The sequence below is a fragment of the Saccoglossus kowalevskii genome, chromosome 4 (genome assembly GCF_978046115.1).
Source record: "Saccoglossus kowalevskii chromosome 4, keSacKowa6.1, whole genome shotgun sequence".
NCBI classification, from domain to species: Eukaryota; Metazoa; Hemichordata; class Enteropneusta; family Harrimaniidae; genus Saccoglossus; species Saccoglossus kowalevskii.
In genome coordinates, this window is record NC_140644.1 from 23241176 (window position 1) to 23267593 (window position 26418).

Sequence of the window (26418 nt, forward strand, 5' to 3'; positions counted from 1 at the left end):
TCGGAGAACGAAATATTAGAATTAGTTACAATGGATGTGAACCTTGCATCAACCTCTATGTTGTCATTCAATATACGTTTTCGCATATAGTAACGGAGTGTTAGTGAATATAGTCTGTCTACGCAACGATGTGCTTATACCGGTAATGATTATACGAGGCGCACCCAACAACCGATGTATTAGAGTGTTGTTATATATAATATATTTGTAGTGACTGGTAACAGTTTCATTTTAGCCTCATATATAGGGGAAAGGGCAATGTAACGAAAATGATTTAAATTAATCGAAGCTTTTTAATAAGACCTTGACGAGGCTTAATTTTCATTATTTCGTCTTCACTAACATACACCATATTACACGCACGATATAACACAATGTCATACACATAGCAACACCAGTTACATAAAATTTGCATGTCTAGAATTCGGACAATGTACATAATCCGTTTATTTTTAACAACTGACAAATCAAAGAAATGTTATGTTACATTCAAAATAAACACAAAGCCAGAGAAAGACACAAGTGATATTCTGTTTCTTATTCGATATGTTGATTTCGGAAATATACATAGCTAGGTATATATAACAGTGTGTTCCACTCTAAGTAAACAAGTATCCGACCAACTAACTAAACTAACTATTGAATCAATCAATCAATTAACTAATGAAAATACATATATTCACAAATAGACTCTGTTTATTGACACATTGTCAATTATTCGCTTTGGTTTGATATGCTAACTTCATTTCAGAAACTGTGATACTGCCCTTTAGATGACAACATAACTGCAGCAAAATCATAATGTTCTTTGCTATTATTGAATAAAAAACAAATTAGTGGGTTAAAACCCGCCTATACATATATAAATCTATCTAAGAACCCTCCAACATACGTTCTCCCATTATGCTGATCTTTATGCAAACATAAACTGCTTATATATCGTCGTCCAAGTTTGCTTTTGTTTTGGTGGCCAAATTATCACATTATCATATTGTATATTACAAAAATACATTACATAAATTAATAATCCAGTTAAGAGAAACTGATAGTTATCCACCCTATGCTCTTCGTAAATATTTTACAGTAATGTTAAAAAAAATACAGTATTTATTTTTCTGGTCTAGTCTGGTGTGATTTATTGTATGTCTCATAACATGTATATTCACATATAATGGCGTTTTAATATAAAGGCGATTATTGTGAATATATTTAAGATTCCCTTGCCTAATACATAGCAAAATAAAGACATACATTTAGTAGAGTAATCGTGAAACAAATAATTAGAATAAGGTAATCAGAAAACTGGGTCAGCATGGCAGTACATACGTTATTAAATATCATTATTTTATTACACTAAAGATTACACGGGATATAGCTCAATCACGGACATACACGTATTCAATCGGATATTCTTCATTCCAATTTTATACGCTCTTTTTAATGCAAAAAAATAACAACACGATGCGAGCACCGTATAAGATTAAAACGCAGTTTGAGCATGTGGTAGACACGGGGTACAATCTGAGCATCTTTGACTTTTTATGTTATAACTGGACAACTGAATCAAATACAAGCTGTGTTACTAAGGGATCTAGTTGTATCCAAATGACTGCTTGCACCATAACCCATTTATAAAAACTGAATACTCAAAGTACCCCTTCTCTTACCCTTAATTCAGATTCGTTAAAGACAGTAAGGTGAACACAACATTTGCTTTTTAGAGATTTACAATGTGACGAAAAACATAAGCGAGCATATCAACCAGAAGCGTAGATATGCATATTTCATAATCGACAGTAACCAATCAAAATACATATTTGACTAGAAACCGGTTCATATTATGAATTCGTGATTAAGGTGCAATGATGTTTCCAGCCAACGATATTTTTAAACAAAATATTGAAATAATTAATTTTAAGACTTGAGATCACGGACACTGTCATGAAAATATGTTGTTAAAATTCCGGAACTGGCATTCCCATGAACAGCTTTCCAGACAATGCAGCTGCAGTCTTGGAAGGTCGGCCACGTCTGAAAGCAGTAAGTTTACCAGGATAATATTTTCTGCGACTTGCGGAACGCTGTTGGACATGGTTGAGTACTGGCAATCCGCTCATTGTTGATCGCTTTGACGGTTTGTGGCGATAATTGCGAGCTCCGGCTGCTAAAGGCATTCCAGCATAAACCTTTCCTCGACTGAATAAGTGGGCCAGATTTTCTCGTTTGACGATACTGTTTGCTTCATGTGCATCATCACTGCTATCCACATCATCGAATAAAGAACGTCGGTCTCGGTCGTTGGGGTCAACAATGGCGTAAGCCGAACGGCCGGATTTAGATGGCATACCGAAGAAAGCTTTTCGTTCCTGCATTTGTATTTCTTCATCTGTTATTCCTCGTCCTTCAACGGAGGGCATGCCAAAAAATGACTTCCGTTTTTCCACATCATTATCGTCTACGTGCGTGATGTAGTTGTACAACTCTTCCATATCTACTGACCTTGAAATCCTAGCAGGCACCCCAAAGAAACTTTTTGAAGCACGTTCATCAATTGTAATATCCTCACCTCGTCCTTCTCTGGATGGAATACCGAAAAAAGCCTTTCTTTTCTCAGAGTCCGGTCTGTCGTCACTATCTTCGTTATCAGTTGAACGCCCTTCCAGTGATGGTAAGCCAAAAAATGATTTTCTTTCTGATATCACCGTTCCGTCTGCATCGTCTTTGTAAGCCCGACCTGCAACAGATGGTAAACCAAAAAACGATTTTCGTTCTTCTTTTACAGCTATATCCTCATCTGTGTCATCATAGGCCCTTCCTGCTATCTCTGGCATACCGAAAAAAGATTTCCTTTCTTCTCTCACAGTATCCTCGCCATCATCACCGTCATCGCCAATGTCATCATCATCATCATCATCAAATTCATCATATGAGCGACCTGCTACTAATGGCATGCCAAAGAATGTTTTCCTTTCTTCTCTCACAGTTTCATCACCGACGTCATTGAAAGAACGCCCGGTTATATCAGGCATACCAAAAAATGACTTCCTCTCAGATCTAACAGTGCCGTCATCCTCCTGGTCAACATAAGACCGACCAGAGAACTGCGGGATACCAAAAAATGACTTTCTCTTCTGAGCCGGAGCCCGATATGGACGAATTGGCATACCAAAGAATGTCTTGGTACCCCTATTCTGGCGCATTGGCATTCCAAAGAATGTTTTTACCCCTTTCTTCTCAGCATCTCTTCCCTCTCTCATTGGCATCCCGAAAAAGGATTTGCTACCCCTTTTACTTTCATCTTCACTGGTGCGCTGCTCTTTATCAATCACAAGTGAGTCTGATTCCTCGCTGCATATATTAACATCTTCCTGCTCGTTCCCAGTGATTTGAGAAGGGTGTATACAGTCATTTTCCCCCTATTAGTAAAAAATGAAATATATTAGAACATATTATCATGTTGAATGTGTGACATCTGAGAATTTGTCAATGACATGAGAATTGTAGAAATATCATTCCCAGTCATAGAACATAAGTCATATAGTGAAAGTCCAATGACACAAAACAAATGACTGACAGTGATCGAAAATATAATCTACAAGAACAAATCAAATAACGGACATTATTTAAACAACATAGTCAAATCAGTAAGAGAAAAATGGACCCTGTGGTGTACATAAATTTAATTCAGGTGGTGTGTTCTTCACTAGTGGCACCCGTCATATATAAAACGGTTTCTGTTTGAAACCTGCGGATCATTTGTGTAAATTGGGATTATTAATAGAAAGTATATATCCAAATATATCCAAATGTGAAGGGAGTTCGGCTTTCTTGTACTGTATTTTTTTGTAGACATTTAGCTACAACCGAATGCCAGCAAGAAGGTAGTTCCCATTGAATAAAAAAGTATACTGACAATGTCGTCGGTAGTGTATAAAAGGTGTGCGTCAGTTCTGGTCTTAACAAAGTAAGGAGAATTGTAACATAACAATGTATTTGTAGCGACTAGAATTATTTGAAATAAACTATGCTTGATGTAACTTTAATTTATCATGTGGTATATTAGTATGTTAGAATGAACGACCAAACGTGTTAATTGAAGTCACATTTTAAAACAGTAAAGGTTACATTCTTATATAATAGAAACATGACAAATGTCACCATATTACCATGGGAACAGAAACAATCACAATGCATATACATTATGTGGAATTTGATTTATTAATCCTGTAAAATCGAGGTAAAATAAGGATTCGAAATAAAGGCATGTATTTGATGGTTCATCCGTTGCGCTTCCGGTAACAAGTTCAAACTGTATTGAGCTGTTTGGATTTGAAAATCTTTAATTCATAAAGATAGTTGGCTTGAATGCTGTTTAATGAGAACACAGAATGCATATTGAATTATAGAAGATAATTAGTATAAGTAATAAAAGTAATACTGTCGGTTATTTATGTGTAAAATAGAACTTTCTGTATTAAAGTCAAAGACGATTAGCACCAAAAAACATTAGCTTAGATTATAGCCCCCAGGTATATCAAATCTCTTGGCATGACTTTGTAGACTACAGTGGTTTGTTATTGAGGTATTTTACATGACATTGCACTTAAGTTTGGGACTGTATCTTTCATTTAAGTATTGTAAGTTATTCTCTATGACTGGCTGTTTGAAATTCCAGAGAAATAACTTGGGATACACAAACTAGTTTTCAAAATGAGCATCTCAATCTTCAGGTAAAATGGCTACCCAAGCCCTATGAGAAAAATCACAGAGGCAGCGTTTGCATGGATGCCCCTTATTTTATTATTTTTATTTATTGTTTTGTTGATGGAACTCGGTCAACTATAAATGACTGCGCTTTGCCTGTTCTTGCTTTAAATACTAAACAGGGTATGTGGGTGAGGATTAAATGATGTAGTTCATGCTGTGGTAGAACATATACGTATGTAAAACTTTCTGGGTGGAAGATAAAACGTTGAGTTTGCAGTAATGCAGGGTGTCTTTCCGTTTAGTTGTAATGTCGTGCAATCATTTACTTGTCTGACGTTGATCAGCATTGACTGAAAATATAAAATGTACTCATTGGTCATGCATCGATTGCAGACAACTGTACCACTCGCTATACATAGGGGACAGATGTTGCTTGATCCAGTTACGTGTGTTACGGTTGCTTGTAGCTGAATGGCTTCGAGGGAAATAGATTTGCTTGGTTTATTCAGAAGGGCTAGCTTGATTGACTTGACCTTTCATTTATGGGTTATTATTTCATCAATACAAATAAGATGTAATAGAAATGATGGTAATGTTACATGACTTTTAAGGTCCACTGTGTGGTGTGATATTCTAAGCCTAAGGTATACGCGATGCACGAGAAGCCAATTGCAATGATATATTAGTTCACTCTAATACAACAGGTTAAACGCCAAACTACATCATCGTTTCTGAATATGCAAATGATCAAGTGAAGTCCCAACACACACCAAACACATATATCGCAATGCAAAGCAGTCAATGGAGTTGTAAGGAGATATCTCGTCACAAATCACATTCTCCAATTGAAATCAGGGAAGGATATTATCTTCTGAGTCTCGTGCGGATATACCTAAATAGGTAGTACATCTCATGCAGTCAAAATGAATAACAGGTTGTTCGTTTAACTGAGGTATTGAACTTTATAATTCGATTGAAAGTCTACATATTACTTTATATGTTTCACAACATAATGTTGTTGAAAAACTAATCATCACAATTTGAGAAATAGTATCACGTTGAAAGGATTACTTTTCATGATGAAATTTGAAGGAAAAAATGACTCGAGATAACAACTGCACGTTTACGTGTTGTTGGTTGTCCGATAATTTAATACTTGAAAACCATTCTTAAATATTAGTTTCATATCAATGGTTTACCGCTTAGCGAAACATGATTCAGCGTATATTCTTATCTCCTGTTCAACGAAGACAAAACAATTCGTTGTACGATGTGTTTTGGAATTCTAAATATTGAACTGCGTCAATGCTGGTGAACAGAAACTAATAGACGTTTTGTGACTGTGTTTCCGGCTGTTTAGAGAAATTGAAAGGTGAATTTAGTGTGAATAGCACTTCCCCCATCACGTGGAATTATCTCGAGTGGATGTTCGTAGGCGTTTTAATGAAAATGAACATGATCGTACAGTAACAAACTTAGTACAGGATAACCAACACCAGTTTGACCTTCCAATTGGTCTCATTTGCATTATATATAGATAATTGGCGTTTAAGAGTTAAAGCCAGTTGGATTTTTATAAATGCAGACCACGAAGAGACGACGATAAGTACACGGTAGGTGCTATAGCATAAACGGTTGTGTTTGACTTGCCGTGAACGAAGGTGTTTGTCTATATAGCATGTCAATATAACAAACCCCTGGGGCTTGCCTATTAACGGCATAAGGAGAACTATTAGAGTGGCTATTGACACATCAACAACGTATTTACAAGATACTTCTATTACAAATCACTCCGTGCATCACTGGCATAATAAGCGATACGAGGTCAATGAAGCGGCTCCATCGGAGGTTATTTTTAAAGTGTAGTTTTGTGAGAGAATAATAATTAGTTTGGATGTTATTAGAAAAACAAATACACCACGTCGACTATATGTGGGGAATCATGAATAGGAGTTGTATTGAACGAAAATAAATAAATAAATAAATTTTACACACAGTGTTACTTGTGGTCTATAATATCTTATCATTCTCATCACATAGTATCGGTGTAAATGCCGAGTTCACATAATCAACTTAACAGTCACACGATACTCGGATGAGACAGCGCGCAAGTTCCGACTTAAATGTCGAAGGCAGATAATCGATTTATATGTACTGCTCCTTTAATTTGATGTTAGTTATCCTTAGCATTGGATGCGATCTGCTAAGTTCGAAATCAGTTGAATGACCATAGCAGGTGCTTCAATTCGAACATACCTCCAACCCATCAGCAACATTGTTGGTATCATTCATATACAGAGATTTTTACATCAAATAATGCAGAATTTGGGCAAAAAATAAGTATCATGTGTTGATTCTATGTGACATCGAGCTAAATGTTTGTATTACATGACCTCTTGCATTTCCCAGAACGCCTTTCTCGCTAGCCTCCCAAGGGAGTTTGTTGTCAAAATTCAGCGTAACAATGTAGTTTTGAACACATCTACTGAGTAAGGTTCACTCTAGCAGAGTCATAATCACGACGGCACCTGGCGAGCACGTTCGTCGGAAACTTCTGACAAAGCCGGAGGTCATGGTAACGACGGAGGAACGTGCATACTGGAGCCTCAACAGCACGTCCAGTTGTCACTTCACGTTGGAAACGGCTCCGAGTGACGATTTTACTGAAGGATGGCGACTCTGAAGATATGGTGGAATTTTGTTATTTGGGAAATGTGCCTGGGGGATCAGGCAGGATGCTGAATTCCATGGACACATAGAGACGAGTATCTCATAAATCAAACGAACACCGCTTCTCAATACACAGAGTGAAATAACATTAGTTCCATGTGCTTGGTTAACGTGGCAATCATTTGCCTGGATCGCACCAGAAATTTCATTCAAGAGCTACAATTTAATCGGAAATTTAAACAATGGTTTATCAGAGACCAATTTGCTGGAACTCCGTGTCGTTTTTCGGTTAGAATAATTCATTCTACCATATTGTTCATCTTCGTTATGTGTCTCTGTATATATTAATCTTGCGACAATTTATCACCCTATATGTATATATATTACGACCATTGATTACCGGACCAAATAATAATCTGGCGTTGTGAACACCATATATGTATTACCGGGCCGGAAATGTGTTTGTGATTTCCTCCTTCTGCTTTACTAAACGACCTTGTAACCCACACTATAATTTAAAATAACACAATTTGGTATAGGTTGCCAATGGCAAATATGACTCATTATGTCACTTAGCATCCTTGTTTTAAACAAATCTAATGGATGATTATACAGTAAATCTAGACGCGGAGGTTCACATTGACGTTAATTACTGTTTATAAATTTGTCCTTGATACTAAACACAATGTATGCTCAAATGCTCAAATTACTTATTCTGGGTCATGATTTATCTTTAGATTATTTGTTAATAATGCTTATATTGCTATCAGGTAATGTGAACCACGACATCAAATGCAAGTTTTTTTGTATTTTAGTATATATTTGCATATATTTTGCATAATTAATTATTATGTTTTCTTTGTACTAGTACTTTGGTTGATAAAGATTTAATGATATCCCCTGACATGCGGTTAATTTATTAACACATCAATTTATGGTAGAGCCACTTATAATTATTATTATAATTATAACAAATTGTCGATTTCTGCAGTTATAATAAGTTTTCTTCAGGCCGTTTGATTATGACAGCAATTCATGAATGATTAAAGAGCGCATGCGTGGTGTTAGGTGATATTTTTAAAGAAATTTTATATAGTATGAGTTACTACATTGTATGAATTTCAGTGTTACGTCATATTTTGTTTTCCGCCACGACAGTTCAATCAGTTTAACGTAATCAAAAGCCCTGTGTAGATGTCATATATTCCCTCGCACAATGACGTCATTTGGTAACATTTTTGCCAACCAGCTTTCAGATTTTGAATAACAAATGTCGTTCACTGATCAGCTACTAGCTCTGAAACAGAGCAGCACTGATTTTACGGTCGAGTTAAGAGGAATATTGCCTTCTAATTGAGTCTGACCTCCAGGTAGTAATATCACATTAATCCTGGCCACTGGGTACTCAGATTACAATATTGTCTCTAAACCTCATTTCGTCTATAAATTATTATTACTATTTATTGTTGCGCTCCTCTTCAAGATAATGCCGTATATTTAAGAGGTTTCCGTGTAAGTGGGAAACCATTGCCATGATCAGTATCGCATAAACGTGGGTTATCATACAAAAGATTTAATATCAATACTGGATAGTGCAGTAACTAGACACTGACGAGAATCTCATCGTTCTTATCAATATGCCGGATTTGAGATAAATAAATTATAGCTAATACATACACAGATTTTTTTCTTTTACTCGCCAGCTAATGTCATGATTTGCAGAAGCGTGTTACTGTTTTCAGTGTACGAATCTTCTCCGAAAATACACTACTGAGAAACACATCGTAAATATAAGATTAAACAGTTGTGGGAATCTTTGTTAAATATGACCACAGATATAGTTTCCTAATTGGACCCGGTAATGATTGGGGTGTTGTATTAGGACCTAACTATTAACGACTTTGAAGTAATACGTCGGTCATGGTCAATTGAATTCAAATCAAGCTTAACATTTGAGCTTTTCCTATAATTAATACATGGTATTCATTATAATTCCCAACAATTCTATTATAAAGTTTAAATTCCCCGAGTGCACTGTTGCTATAGTGACAATGAATTGATATCGTGCATGCGGTTATACTAACTGTAGTTTTGCTAACAAAAGACGATTGAATAGTTTTGGAATCAAGTAAATTTCTAATTCATACAATGTAATGACGTGAACATTTCACATTAGCATGTGGTTTTTAAGTCTATTAAATGACCTCTTTAATCGACGTATTGGATGTTTAATTATTCACAAAATGAGGCGAAATCTGTGATAATTTTGTTCGATAGACGCCTCTGTCAGAGCAAAGTTGTGTATTAATACTGATGGTAGATATATGCTTCCCACACGATCATAACACGAATGGTGGACGTCGATTTCGAATTTGTGCTCTATTCGGCAGTACTGTACCGCACGTAATGAAAGTACACAATTGCCATTGGTCAATAAGATAAATAGTCGCGCGTTTAGGAGAATTGTATTCATATATAATTATGATGCGCTAGATAAATACATTGCTTAATTGCAGTAATTAAAATTGTTGGAATAATACATTATGTAAATGGTGTCGTTCTAATGTCCGCTTTTTTCCATACATTCCATTTTGCCAATTATGCGAGTGTGGGTGCATCACGGTGTGAAGTGTCGGTAACGTATATTTTCCGCGTAAGGGAAAACTGTTTTATCGTTGAATTCGGTACAAAAAGATTAACACCACCTGATTTTACTGAAAGTGCATGCTAGAGGTAATATATACCTCCCACACGCACGCCTAACTTAAAGAAATTATACCATTGGAGTGGTGTGGTGGGAGGGATGCGTGGGTGGGATTTCAGGCTGTACAAAAAAGGATAAATATGCGTATGAGAAACCTTTGGCCTGGGTCTTCGACGGGGTTTGCCGTTTCCGTTGATTAATATTATTATAATACAAAAGCACTTTGGTTTTAGGTTATTGAGGTCATGCAGCGTCATTGAACACAATATGAGTAGTAATGTGCGATACAGCGAATCTCATCAAAGTTTTTTTTTTCGAATAACAACCTCTGTATATAATCTTCAGTTCAATGTAGTCTTTGGTTTTGAACACTTTTGTCTTGTAAATGTTTCGTTATTGGTCGTTAATGTTAATGAGAAACACAAATCTGGAAATTACAATGGTTTCAAACGAGCTAATTGATCATTATTTTATATATAAATTACTCATTTATTAATAATCTATTGTTTTGGCACAATGTCAGATTGTAAGGGATCGTATCAAGTATAGATTTGAATAGATCAGAATAAGAATCTTTCTGCCTCCTCTGAACATGCAATTTGATGACACCTGTTCAATTCAGTTGATCATCTACTTTAAAAAAAAACATGAACTATTTCAATAGTCACATTCATTGAAAAGAAATCCAACTTGTTCACAATAACAATAGCCACGTAACAAAATCAGGAAAAATCACGACGTGCACTGATGTATGAGACATATGAGGATTTCCTTATCATTTGTACCATCCAACAACTAAGATTGAATCTATGGCTGTTGTTAGTTCATATTCGATTCATTACATGTTGGCACTCAATAGACACCTAAGTAGCATTTAAATAGATACGGTTCTTTCACTTATCACCCGTTACACAGACCTGAAATGCTTCAATCGCACTTTCGAGCACAGATTTGTTTTTTATTTCGAGTTAATCGAGTATTGTTTATGCAACACACCCCGCGTGTAGCCAGCAAAACAGCGATCAAAACAGGACAACCTATTGACCTGCCAGGGCGTAGTTTCGTTGTACTAATATGAAGAGCTTGTCTCATTATGATTTAGGAAGATTTTTTTGTCAGTGTTCATTCAGCATTAATTTTCTTAAACATACCATTTTAAATTCGACACCGACACTGTCACGGCAGGAGACTAGGGAAATTGTTTCAAATAGACTTTATATTACATCTACGTACACAAGCAACGGAAGAGCAAATTAAATATTTAAATGGTGTTATCTGACACCGATGCTGCTGGTGTCCGTTATATGTATGAGAAGGTGATACTCTTACCAACGAAGGTCTTGTCTTAATTTGATTGATATTATTCGAAAACCACGCACAAGTGGTACACAATGACCTGCACAGTGGTAGAGAAGGCAGTGGGAAAAGAGAATAGTAGGATCAAGAGAATGGGGGAAACGCGGCAGGAGAGTTGGTTATTGGCTTTTCTGAAGAAAGGTCACAGACATTTGCGTCTCTGTAAGCGCTTCAGAAACTCTGGCCTGGGTCACTTGCAAAACACAGAGCGTACTTGAACTCTCAGTTATCCGGTGTTTCTACCTTTACGCTTTAATGATCTCTGATGCTCTTGTGTTGAGAGGATGAAAGCAAATTAACAACTGACAGAGAGGCAAACATGTAAAACATTCAGTGGGAAGTGAGGTACCTTTTAGTCAGACGGGAAATCGACGGCCGTTAATAATATATAATAGGGAACGTGTAAACTAACTCCGATTTGGGGACGCTACTATAATTGAACCAAGGCATGCATAAAAACACTCTACGTAGAGCCTTTATAATTTGCAAGCGGAGGTTAAGAAGTGGTAGGTAATGTACACGTGTAATGGCTGAATAAGCCACACGCTGAGAGCGAAGTAAAAGTGGAACGGCACCTCGTGGATAATTTATACTGATTTACACTATATCACCTAATTCTTTCATACCAAACTGACATTTGTTTAAAATCCCCCCAAAACTGGTCATCTCCTCGACAAAATGTCAGCGCGACGTATGGAGTCACTTTAGTCGTTAAAATAGATGTGTTTTCACTTACGAATCCCACTCCTTCGAATCTTGTCGAGTATGTGAACAATTATGAAGAAGGCGATTTCGCGGGGTATTGATAAAAACAGGCGGTAATTACAAACTGTCTCTTAACGGTTATGATATATGTAATTTACTTTTATATTACTCCGCCAACATTACAATCTGTCGTCTACTCATTCCATCTAGCCGAGCGTGAGTGTCATTATTTTTTTCTCGTTTTCTTGCCAGTAATCTAATAAATACTTATTCTCTGACGTTCTGGGAATATCCAATCTCATCACTGTAGAAACAACGTCCTACTTCAAAAATATGCCTTCAATTATGATTCAGGCAATCCCGATCTCGACCTGTTAACAAAACATGCCAACTCTTTATTTGGTGGTTTGTATTCCTTGTTATATTTTTTTTTTCAAATTTAATCGTCTGAATTTGTTGTTTTTTTCAAAAACAGAACATATGTAATTATAAATAAATACGAGTCATTTAATCCTGAAAAAAAAAACTCACGTAAACTTACTCACCGCTTAAAGCAGTATTTTAGAATAAAGTCAATCCTATTAAGGATTCAATGGCTCCATACGTATTTAGAGGACAAATGTCAAACTTTTGGTCTAAATAATACATATATGTAAATATTATGAACAATTTTCCGTCTTTGTGTTCCCTGTGGTTTTATTAGCCATTAATTTCAAAATCAAACATTAAAGTCGAGGATTTGTTTTAAACAGACTTGTGTGCAAAATACATTCTACGAGGTGCGTAGCTTTCTAAATGATTCAAGAAAAAAACGCAAATTAAACATTATACCTGTTTTCGCTTGGGGAAACAATTACACGTCAGAATCGATACGCCGCTCCCCCATGATTACTAACCGACCTACGACTTAAATTGAAAAAAAACGGCGATTGAGATCAAATGCGACAACGTTTTACTACTACAGTGTATTTAATAGTATGTAGGCCACTATATGCTATCTTGGAAATCTGGATGTGTTGTTGTTAAGCGTGTTACCAAAATATATAGATATTGTTGTTTGCGGGCATCTGCCAGATTTTACACGTAGTATGCACTGTTTATTCGAAATCACAGAACAGCAGCGAACTAAAATTGATAGATTATTCAAATGAATAAACTCTACTTGCATCAAGCAACAATTATTTGCAAACAAGTGCTTGCGTTTTATTTCGAAACTATTAACGATTCAGCCTTGTGTTGTTCCATTAGTTGCCTGACACATCCTGTTATTAGAACCCAGTCCATCATTTGTTTGTAATAATCCTACTCTCTGTAATTATCTTATATATATTTAACGCGGATCTGAAAACTAACATGGGGCACTCCGCAAATTTGAGCATAATAATAGATGTGTACACATCACGAAATTGACCAACCTCGACATTAGGGTGAAAAACAAACCGTTCGTGATCTTTCAGAAAAGGAAGATTATATTGATTGATAGCCACACACTAATTGTTTTAATGAGCTTGCTGTCGACGTGGGTATAAATCAAAACTAATCATTCACCATGTCATACATTTGGTTATTTTCTTATTATTTTCGACTGAATTCAATGAAATTAGCATGAATAGATACAACCCAATATCATACTGGTAAGATGACCTATCGCGCATGTCTGTAACGCCGCTATACCCAAATATGTAGTTACGGTTTCCATAATTGGCGAACCAAACATCGAAAGACTCATATAAATCTATAACACTTCATTGCAAAATTGGGGACAGTTTATCTTCTATACTGATTGGGGTTTTAACGACCTACGTAATCACTGAGATAAGACTGGTATCACAGTAACAATACTCGAAACGCCGAATTTATTCTCGCATGGGACATTAACGTGTATTTAATTATCCTCTTCATTTGAAATAACCATAATTGGTCTAAAACAAAAAGCGATAAATTGTATACTCGGCGGAGCGTTTTGTAACTGCAGGGATGTATGTATAGGAGACGTATAATTCATAATTGGAAAACAGAAAAGGGTGAAAATGCACTACTAGTACATGTCGGGGTTTCATTATATATACAAACACTGATTAAAATATGAGTATCTGCAAAGGGCGCGCGCCCCTGTTCCTCGACAGACCTCGACACCCTGTGAGCGTTTAAATTATTCATGTTTCGATGCGCTACGGTCGTACCATGGAATTAGCAGCGTATTTATCGTGATGCTAAACTCCATACGTTCGAAGGGCGAAATGTTATAACGGTATTCGGTACCTGTTACAGAAGATATACGAGAGAATTCTCGAACAGAACCTGTCAACAACTAGTGTAGTCGACATTTACCGCAACTAGTTTAAAAATTGCATACCTGCACAATATATTAAGATAAATATATATTCTACTGGCTTATAATTAATGAATGCGACATTTACGGCTATTTTGAAAAATGACGCGAATGCCTGTGTCGTTTGTAAAAGTCACGGTCATTAGAAGTAATGGAATGTTATTGCATAACTAGCGTTCTTCCTCGGGTAAGTCACCTGTGCATGGGATAGTTAACGACACTGACGTATTGCTGTGTGGGAGATTGCAATGAAATACGTATATGGTTTTTGAAAAACAGTGACAGTGTATGCGTCGGAATTGTTTCGTTACTCAGTGTAGCATCTGGTCACATATTACAACACGTTGCGATTCGTATACAATGATTATAGACAAAATACCGAACATCGGCGTTTGATGAATCTCATTTACTTTTTTAAATATATTTCTCAGGCGATTTAATTAAATAATGAACGAAACATTACTTGACCAAATTGCGTAAATTCACAAATTAAACGTATTTAGCACATACGTGTCACGTCCTTCCAGTTCACCAATTGCAAGTAGTATGGAGAACAGTGAAACACACGTAATGGCGGAAACGAGTCAATGGCAGTTCTGGTCGTCAGTGGAACGCGAAATTTGATTGGAGTGGCTCGGATACGAAAGAAACAAGCTGAGTACACGTCGATCGATGTTACGAACAATCTAGTAAGCAAGCACGTCAACAGAGAGAGCGGAATCTCGCTTTGATAGCACATCAATATCATATTTGTCATGGTCTTACAAGTCTACTTTGCAGGACAGGTGTCATTTCCTGCTCTCAATAATTGAAACAAATAGACTGAGATAGGTACCGCCATATCGGATATCGATACGAAGGTGTTCCATACCGATCGCCGGTTTTGTATTGTGTCCGGTTAATTAAGAGATATATGCCTTTAATGAGATTGTCAAATCGTAGTCTCCTTCGAGTATTGCATTATCGATGCAATTACATGTACTACGTAAAGCGATTGACACGGAAGCCATATATGTAGGGTACACACCAGAATTATTTACTTGTTTTACATTCACCATGTTTGTTCTCGGAGCTATGTGTTGTCTTGCGATACAGGATTAACGGCGCATTAAAGTCATATAAAACAGATTGTGTTATAATCCATTACACTACCTCCATTGATCGAACACAATTGATCGAATCCTTCGGTACCTGTTCTAGCGTGAACTCAAGATAATATGCACTTATTACACGGGGATTGTTATGGGGTTGGGTACTGGAACAGTTACGGTATACATTACACAGTGTTTGAAAGTTGCGGGACTTGCCTCATATCACTGCTGAATATTAAAAGACGATGTTGCTTATAAAGTTAATGTGTGGCCATATCTATCTAGCAAACGCGTAGCATAAAGAAGTGCGCGTGCGCAATATGTCGCGCTACGTTCATGCGAGTTATCTTTCCCGTAGGAAATTATTACTGTGGCGCAATACTCTAGATGCAAAATTAGATTCCTATGTAATAGAACACGACAGTATCATAGTATACATCAGAAGAGCTATGAGTTGTCTGCACGTGTTTTCAATAATATGTAATATATATGCAATTTACTCTGCGCAATTCTATTTGGTGTTTAGTTTTGGTTCCATTGAGGTAGTCATCAGCACCATTACCCCCCCTTTTTCCGATGGCTTCTACTTATTTCATATAACTGATAACTTGGCACATTTTTGAGAAATAAATACACACATATATATATTTTAATTGACATGTGATACATAATGTCATAGTTGATATATTGAGTTCATCCAATTATTAATACTCTTTAGGGAACAGTTGGTCGTTATGAAATCAAATAACTGTATTTGAGTCACGAATCTGTCCAAATCGTTGTGAGTTGAGACGACATTCAACCGGCCGAATTGCTGCTATTTTGAAGGTGAACTAAAAAAAAAAAGTCACAATGAATTCTGGGAACGTACCAAGTACGAACGCGTCTAAAACCGTACATATCTTTCTGCGTGGTTTGAAACCAAATATACATTACGATCGAATGAGCACATACATAAAACACAACGGGGAATCTTTTCGTTATGTTGAATAGAACTATGAAGATAACAAACACTGGTATATAAAAATCTAAAGAGACAATTCGCAGTACACTCAATAGTGCACGACTTCTATTTCATACCTAACATATAGTCGTTCCCTCGAGGACGATTATTGTAATCTCTCGGCTTACAGGTAGATGTTTAAATAATGTGAATATACGTCCCGTTTAATCATTATAAACTACGAAAAACACTGAGTTTAACACGAACGGCCAATTACGTCTAGTGGCTAGTTCTTGATTTGTTTAAATAATTGATATTGCACAAAACACAACAGTATAATTCATATGTCTACACATTCAGGATATATCGCAGCTCTACGCGTAGTACAGTGCTAGAAAGAAAGAATGCAGGATAAGCCGACACGGTGACCATCTAACAATGGGACTTGGTCTCAGAGTATGTCCTTGCATGTCATGCATCTAATAACACGTTATGGTCTAGCATCGATAACTATCAAAGCGAATAAAATGTGATAAATGTTAAAAGATACTTGATAGGGACACTTGAATTCCAAGTGCTCCGATGTTTCTGCTTTTCCGCGCTAAATGTTACGTGTAACGTCACAACCATTTGTATCATTACCAGTACTTATAACTTCCCGTAAGAAGTGGACACGTTTAAGATCGCCCTTTTATCTACAGTGATACAATTGACAATACTATTTTTTCAAATAAATTATTTCCCGTTCATTCACTCAATAGTATTTACACAAATAAATGCGATATCCATGAAATTCTTCGTAACGCAAAATTCCGAATTTCCGAGGAAATGCAACATAATTAAATAAACATGACATTGAATCAGGCATGTGTTTCATGATATGTACTATTCGTCTAGGGATCGATAAATACTAGTTTATTTGCCTCGAATCGAGTTTTGTTTATCAGCGACGCTAGAATGAGCATTCTCATAACCAAAACCACTTTTTTTTTTACCTCGTAGAAACAGTAGGGTATATATTTTATTTTGTACCCAATTCATGTTCTTTATAATGTTGGTTGTTAATTTCAAGGCAATTACTCTCAGAGGCGTTCAGTAATATCTCTCCACATTGTCGCGTCGGTCGCGTTCCATGCCATTCTTTGCTCTATTAAACAATCGCACAATCTCATTATCGACACAGAGCTAAACGACTCCACTTCCCAAGCAGTAAATACGTGATTGTGGAATGATTTCCAATTTTCCGATTCAGTTTCTACGGTTAAAAGATGAGCAGAGACAAGCGAGGTTAAAGAAATTGCATTTCAGGGGTATTACACAAAAACAAATTGTTGAAACTTTACAGTGAGCCACATTGTGTCACATAGCGAGGTCGAGAAGTTTGTAGAACAGTGAACCGGCTTATCTTGGGGGGAGGTGTAACTTATCGTATGATGCATTGTAGCCTACAACATTTGCTGTCGATCGGCAGTTACACGCCACCTTACCCACACTTTGTGATTGTTTTGCCGCACAGTAAGAACAAATTTCAAGACGCTTATCTAATCTTATTAAATTATTACAGCAAATGTGCTGTGCGGTCGTTTCTTCGTTGTTTTTTGGTGGGATGGGAAGGCGAGGTGTTGCTCTGGTTGTATCGAGTCAGTGGCCAGTACAGCGATCCTCGTTCACTGCTTGACTTTAGACATTTATAATTGTTCAAGAAAAAAATGTTTCCATTCGATCGATATGCACCTCAGTTGGGACGTTTTTAAACAGCGTTTAAAGCAGCGATATCTTTGCAAGATGGCATTTGCTTCGGGGATAAGTATATGATACATCGACAGTTCCAATCTGTAGCTGTTATATTATAATAAGGGCGCAATCAGGCACGCACGCAGAGTGTGCGATATGGTATTTCAGCGCCAAATGTTCTTGTAAATGCAATGTACACAATGTACGATACATTTCAAGTTAGATTTAAGTTGACATTAATCCTTACTTCTCAGTTAATGTTAATACCATGTGATAGATGCCAGAGTTTAGTGGAACTCGTAAAAAGATGGTTTCTTTTATGAAGAGAGAGTTCAGTCGTAAAAAAATAACAAGAGTTCTAGCATATACGAATCTAATCAGGAGCGTTGTCAGCGACGCATGGCCAATCATTTATGAGCCCCGTTACGTCATTATGTCGTATTCGTAACTTAGGATTATTGTTAACACACATACGAATTTGGTGAAATTTGTGCTTTTAGTGTCGATTATAAAGAGATTTAAAAATTTTAGTATTTTGGGATTTACTGATTTTAGGGTGTTTAGTATACAAATTGTCCTTTATATACACGTAGATTTGTTTGTCCATTGACAAGGATATTTGTTTTCTGCGATTTTCAAACAAATGAAAAACCATCCTCGCGATTGTATACGTAACTAAGTTAAATGACCACCTCATGCCTAATAATATGTATGAGATTACGTTTGAGTTTAAAATATCCGATATTTTACTACAGATGAAAATAATAAGAACGCATTGTACAAATTGAATGATGGATTCTTACAAATCAATTTATTTGACTACATTTTGTGACGCAGCAATGTATACAATCGAGAAACAATAAAATCAATATAGAAGGATGCATGTATACATGCATCTGTCGCTGTTCATTCACATAATTTTGAGAACCTGCTGTCTCTGCCGTGAATTTTAACAAAGCGCAACAACAACAACAACTGTCTTCTCGTCCTCTATTCTACCTTAAATAATATCAAACTCATGACATTTTCGTTCGACCCCGATTTCGAATAATGAACAACGCAACTTTTCTACAAATCCTACATCTTCGGCCTATTCATCCTGGTCACGTGACATTCCGTGGTTTGTGACAGAGCGGATTCTTTCATTGCAACTCTGTTGTTTTTCCTTGTTCCGTTCTTAATGTTAAAAATTCGCCGGGTAATCGTATTTATTTATGATTTTCATTTTATCAAGAATAATTATTTCATATTTTTAAATTGCCGTACGTATTATATACATGCGGCAATGTCATTATCATTGTCTCACTCTAACGTCCGTAGTCGCAGTGTAATTTGTTGTCCGTTGGTTGGCGTAAATTATATCCTCATTAGCTCGCCTGCTCTGAAAATTCTTTTTCATCTGGTCATGATACCCATCATCATCATCATTATCAAATTGTTTTTTCTTTCCTCGCAGTGTTCCGTCAATTGGTTTCAACTTGATAACACACTAGTACATCGTGGTATTGAATACTAATCAACACGTAGTGTGCAATTTTATGTGAGGCATAATAGTAGCTAAGCTAATAACCAATTAGATTCTGTCATTCATTCGCCGACTGGGTTGTCACGTGATTCCAGAATTGATCAGTCAATGTCAATGCCGGTATAACCTGTGGCAAAGTTACTACGGTAACGGTAAGTGAAACAATAACGAGAACTATATCCTCATTGCACTGCGCCAGGGAGTCTGTTTTGTGCCTCTGTTGTTAAAATCAATTAAAAACAAAAGCTCGTACTAATTAAACAGGGTGAGTGGGAATAGAATCAACTACTTCGGATATTTATTAGGTGAAACTGCATGCTTTTATCAATCATTTACTTCCTGGTTTTGCATTTTGCTAGAGGGACTTTGACTGTACTTCTTATTATCGCGTCGCATAACGCTGCTGGCTATGACAAGATAGTATCTTCATCGTCCATTCCAATGTACCGACGGTGAAAAGCACGTAGGAACTTCGTAGAATATTTTCGATTAACCACTTATTTGTCTCGGGGTGAAATTTCACGGTGGGGGAACTCAAAGAAGATAACATTGATGTTTATATTGTATATATTAAATGATGTATTGAAATCAGTTTTGGCTACATTGAAAAACGCACTGCGTATTCAATTTACCATTCGCCATGTAGGACATCAAATGAGGCAATTGTTTTATGACTATTTTTGAGCGAGAAATATCCCGCAAAAACGAACAACTCATTTGTCGGGTTAAACTTAGTATTGCAATGTTGAAGACAAATTCCCCGTCACGTTAAATAAATCACTCTACTCTAAGCGACGAAGACCCACAATATTCGTTTACTGTTTCCATTTTTCTGCTTGTTGGCGGTGCCTTTACAAATTGATATTACCTTTTGGTTTCGAAGCAAAATGAAGCTAATTCCCAATAACAAGTTTGACTGTTTGGCACGTAGTTAGAGTGCAGTGCAATGAATGTGTATTTGGAATAATATGTGGAACATGGTTAGTGCAGTGAGTATGGATTGATCTATTATTGCAATCGAATAGGGGGGAGATGTGATAGATTAATCACTTACAGTTTGCGTGTTGAGAAATGATTTATCAGCAATGTGGTAATGCGTTTCCTTGCCAATTTCTCATTGATTTACGGGATAACCCATAGTTGTCATTTTATTTTGTATAAACCGAATTGCTTATTGTTTATTTTACCCGCAAGCTTAAGCATACGTTGACGACACTGAATTGGTGCGTCACTCGGAGATGAACTGATTTTGACAGTTAATAATTTAGAAGGTTGTTCGTTACATAAGACGTCAACATGCGATTGTGAGGATTGTGGATGGCTGTCACAATATGAACCACGAAGTTCCAAATCTACGTGAATAGCGATATCATTATTTCATGCAAATGCATGCCCAATCCGAAATCAGAACATGGGTGCACACGATGTGAATATGGGACGTTGTGTTTGAGCACTGATACACCCCATTCTCGACCACCGAAAAATCTGCATCCTGTGGAACACATTTAACGTATTAAACGGTCTTAATAAGACATACTTTGACTGATTAATCAGCTTCTACCTACTTTATCAAAAGAATTTATTTGTGATGGATCAGAACGTGGATTAGCCTGGTTATTGATTATTGTTCAGATGGCACGATTCGTCAATATTGTTTTTTTTTCACTTAGGCCAGGGAGGTAAATTTGAGAGTCGTTGTCAGTTTGGATGACGTCGTGCACAGATTTCTAACAGTTCCAAGTTTGGCATTATGCAAGCATACATATATATATATATGAAGCGTTTTGCCATGATAGATCTGCGTCGCCTTGACTATGTTATGCGATAAGCGATTGTCGCTTGTGTATTTTGATTCCCATTAATATATTAAACCTGACCTGGCGGGTGTTTGTGGTGCATGCCTAGATTGTGATTTTTTTCAGCATTCAACAAATGAGTGTCATATGTATTCGAATTGTTAAAATTTGATTAAAATGTTCTGACATTTTAATAATATTTTCAGAGTTGCTCGCCACAAAGGAAAATGAATATTTCCACAGTAGCTGCGGCGCGGGTGCACGTACCTAATCGGTTTTGACGTCTCATCGAATCAAAATCGTTGCCGAGGATTGTCAGTCCATCTTCTGTAAACGGGCCTCTTAAAGTAATTGCATCTTTAAAAACAATATTCCTTCATTGTGAGTTGGAATCAATCCAACGCAAGGTGTGAGTGATCCTGACTGACTGTGGGAAAGTGTTACATGTTATCACCCCTTGTGATAAATTCGGGTTGATGCTATTCAGAGAATAACTGTCATTGCTGATTGAATCACGCATATGTCAGCCTATTTCACGTTGAGATTGAATCAATACGCATACTCCGTGGCGTGTTATTAACTTCTTCAAGTCTGAATACTTGCAGCCCTGACAACACGACGTTTTTTTTTTTAAATCTCTATCTCTGATTGTCGGGACCTGGTGCATTGGAATATGCATACAAAGTCGCATTTCATCTTCACAGTCAAGTGCCTACACGGATGTGAATCATTTTTTTCAGAGATTAACTTGAACTTTCAGTGTCTAATCAATTCGCGACGAACATAATTATTCGTGTCACTTGTCCCATAACAAGGTATAATTATATTCTTATTCTATTATATGTGATAATTATAGTCATTATCGCAATGGGTCCCAATCGTCAACGGATTATTAGCATGTGACACAACTCGACACAATACGTATGTAATGTATTCATTGGATAATACACTTACAATATGAAACCTGTCATTTACCCCCCCCCCCACACACACACACACACACCGGTGTAAGGTGGGAAACATAAAACATATTTGACTGAGTTTGTATTTTCTCTTCGCCGCAAGCTTTCCCCGAATCCTATTTAAAATCGATAAGTATTTTATATGAAACGAGGCTTCGATTTGTAATGATTCGTGGCCATTTCTGCTGGACTTTATAAGAACTCTGCCTTTGTAGTGATGCATTTACTATTCGCGTCCCTATAAGAAGAGGTATCGATCAATCAATGGTATACTTAAGGGGTCAAATTAAAGATCTTAAATGGCGAATAATAGTGAATGTAATCCACGGTACAGCTTGTTCACTCAAATTGATTTTCGACCCGAATGGTATCAGTTACAAGAATTGATTCTAGAACAGTTTTGGTCTGATTTCCCTCTTCAGAAGCGAAGTGATCAAGTTACCATTCACTTTCATACCGTATCTAACATGAACGTTATTATGCCAACGACGGGCGTTATCGTTGCTGTATCACTGCCTTTGGCTGATTCACTTGCAAACATATTAGATAAAGATTAAAATCGACGAAGCAAATTAGTTGCCTGCCCCATCTTGCGGGAGTACTTACCGCGTCTGCAGGTTGCCTGACGGTCTGTAGCTTCTCGCCATTCGTAGCAGTAGTAGAACACAAAGCCATCACAGTCACCAAGACCGAGAGAAACAGCATCTTGGACGCCTGGTGTTGATATAAGTATTTGTCTCAGTGTTGTGGAGTAGCAGCGGATGATTTTCGTACTTTTCTCTACCTAACCCTGATAACTTAGTCGGGTTCCTGCTAGTACTTCGATGGCAGCGTCACGGCCTGAGACGAGCTTATAATGTCACCAACGTGAATCTGCTCATTTAAATAATGAAGGCGGCTGACATGGTCGAATAGCAAACTCGTCAATCAAATCAGCTGAGACGAGCGCCTTGAGTGAAGAGCCGAAGACGAACAGCCGAATAGTGAGAATCCACCCACTTATAGATATAGGCACGCCAGTGTGTGAATATGTGTGTGCTGTTACAAATGATGATGACGATGATGACGAAGAGCAGTTGCTATGATAACGGGCGTGTTTCAGCGCCTCTTTTTCAATTCGACAGCTTGACAGTATACTATTTAGTGACGTTATTTCTTGTCATTTTCTTTTTAAAAAAACAAAGTAATTCTAAACCAGCATAATTTGTAAAATTATGAAAAATTCTATCCATTGTTTTGCGAAGGGATCATTTTATAATGAGGATACGTTTATGGAGATTGGGGGTAGGAGTGATTGAATGCGAGGGAGGGACAATACCAAGTGGAACTGCGTTGTACGCAGATGCCGAAGAAAAGCAAATAACCCTGTAGACTGGGGTAGGGGGTCACAAAGAACACTTTATACACACTTAGCACATCGTGAATACCTCAATTTTATATATCTCCGCCCAACAGAATTATGCCATGCTCACTTTGATCAAGTATGAAGCAAATACTAGAGAATTAACCATGACTACGGTATTACTTGGACCTTAGTTTATTTGAGCAGTGTAAGACATCGTAGAATCAGCTGCGCCTCGATAACAGCACGACAAGAGCATACACTGATCTAGTGTTGATATTATCGTGGCTGTGTTTTTTCTTCTTTCGTAATAAGTCCGCCTACAATACTAATTCCCACCCAACTCTAAAAAAACGCACACGTAATGATCAATACTCCTCTCTCTTACGTAAACACCGGAACGTGATATAGTGCGACAGATGGATTTCAGGATTGTGCGAATATAAATAGTTTAATATGAAGATGAAGAGTTTGCCCCATATCTTTTTCTCATATTATATTCTATTTGCTTTGTGTAGCTCCAACAAGCGTGATTAGCTTTGGAAGAGATGGAGAGGGGGGAAAAGCTATGGGAAGGGGCGAGGGATGAAGACACACCCCTCGTCAATTCCAATAGAGATATTTATTCTTAGTCAATAAAATAAGGTTGTTATAAGACGGAGATCACACGTCTGTACTTTTGTTTGTACGTTTGTTGTTAAAGGCGTAATGCTGATCATCTCGACGTGTTATTTGACGCTTGCACTTAATTGATATTTGGATGCAAATATTTTATCGTGATAATTCATTTCCTGTAGTAGTTCGTATAACGAAACGCAGTTCGTGATACCATCAAGCTGATTTTTCGCCAATATCGCTGCTCGGTCATGCAAAATAGAACGCTCTGAATGCTTGCCGCAGTCACAATTCACCCCAATGCTTGTAAGTAGAGACGATGAACTAGAACGAGGACTGTTTGACTGTTCCGTGTGGAAAATGTAACACACATTCGCTATGGTTGTTGTGGGCGTCCTACTACAATCAATGCTGTCATTAATGCACTAACACGGATACAAATAGAATGAACAATTTGACGATTTTGTAGTTTGTTTTTCTGAAGCCACCGGGATGTTTAGTTCTTTTCACGTTTGCATGGATGGTGTGCCCGGATGATGAGTGAACACAATTTAGTTTACTTTAGAGAAGGGCACGTGCTGCTTTCGGTATTTATTTGAGTGTGTTTTGTTCTTGTTTTTTTCTTCCAATATGCAAATAGTACCATTTTCTTCCTATAGTATTATCTCAACGAATCGTTTTTTTTCTGAATGGGAATACTAATTCACTATTACAGAAAGTAACACATGATAGTATGTGATAAGTTTTTTCTACTCTACCTGTAGCAGCGCCCGTCAAATCTCTGTTTCGATCTTATGTCATTAAAAATTTTTAAAAATGCATAAAATATTTACATAAATGTGTTATTCAGCTGTTGATGATAATATATAAATATATCTTTCGACCTTTAATTAATCCTCAATTATTTGATTTCCTCTTTCATATTTCCGGAGTAATTGTAACAATTGAAAATTAATTATGTAATCCAATTTTATAAAATGCAGTAATCTCAATTTTGTGGAGTAATTGTAACAATTGAAAACTGTGTAAATTTCTATTAAATAAATTTTAGATAAATTTTATCGAACTACAGAAGAATTACCAGAATTTTTTTTAAGTATGAGAGAACACATTTCCGGTTTATATTAGTGCTTTCGTGAAATGTGTGGCACTTGAATATGTGTTCGTAACAGTTCAACGTTGAAGCATAAGCGATAGTAGATAACTGATACTTTTTTTTATTCAGATGATCCATGTAAAACCGATCTCTGCAGCTAACTGGGTGAAATTACGCGTACGGTAAAATTGTCGCGTATTTAACGCCTGCATAAAAAAACTAGGGAATAGAGTTGTGCAGTATTTCAATTAACATGAAATAAACAGTGAACTGAAGATGCCATGCAAGATGGTGCAAAGTTTGCTTTGAGCCACAACTGCGTTGAGAAATTTGTTGCTCTCAAGACATGCTATTATCCAAATAAGCAACCGATGTTTAAATATACTACGTGTGTTCACATTTACACATTGGCTTTGGTCACTTCATTTCAGGTATTTTCAGAACCTGGGCGATGATACATTGGTTAACGTGTTTGGTTCGTACCAGGGAGTAGGTGGACTCCCGGAGCCGACTGTTCACTCAGTGGTATAAATTCAAAAGTGCACATTCTTGGTTTGATAGTGAAATCTCCATCTGTTTAATACACTGAAACTTAAAATGCAGCAAAAGGAGCAAAGCCAAAATATAACTTTGAAGCCATGGGTTAATGGTGAACATGACCCTGTGGTAATTTCAAATCTACAAGTATACGTGTATGAATCCCTCCCAACCCAAATGAAGATACCAGTGGATGACATTGTGTGACAACCATGAGGGCTTACTTGGGCGTCCACACGTATACACACAGATTTAGTCCGAGAACACAGATTGTCAATTTTTAAACAACGCTGCCTTGACACG

The 26418-nt window shown here is 36.9% G+C and overlaps 1 protein-coding gene across 1 annotated transcript; it reads right to left on the bottom strand.

The window, feature by feature from the left end:
* Window positions 1-1606: 1606 nt before the first annotated feature.
* On the bottom strand, window positions 1607-23480 carry LOC100369028 (uncharacterized). The gene is made up of 2 exons (XM_002734187.4): window positions 23132-23480; window positions 1607-3416 (listed from the first exon to the last, which is right to left on the bottom strand). The coding sequence occupies exons 1-2, from the start codon at window positions 23228-23230 to the stop codon at window positions 1956-1958; spliced, it is 1560 nt and encodes a 519-aa protein (XP_002734233.2). The 5' UTR covers window positions 23231-23480; the 3' UTR covers window positions 1607-1955.
* Window positions 23481-26418: the final 2938 nt, after the last annotated feature.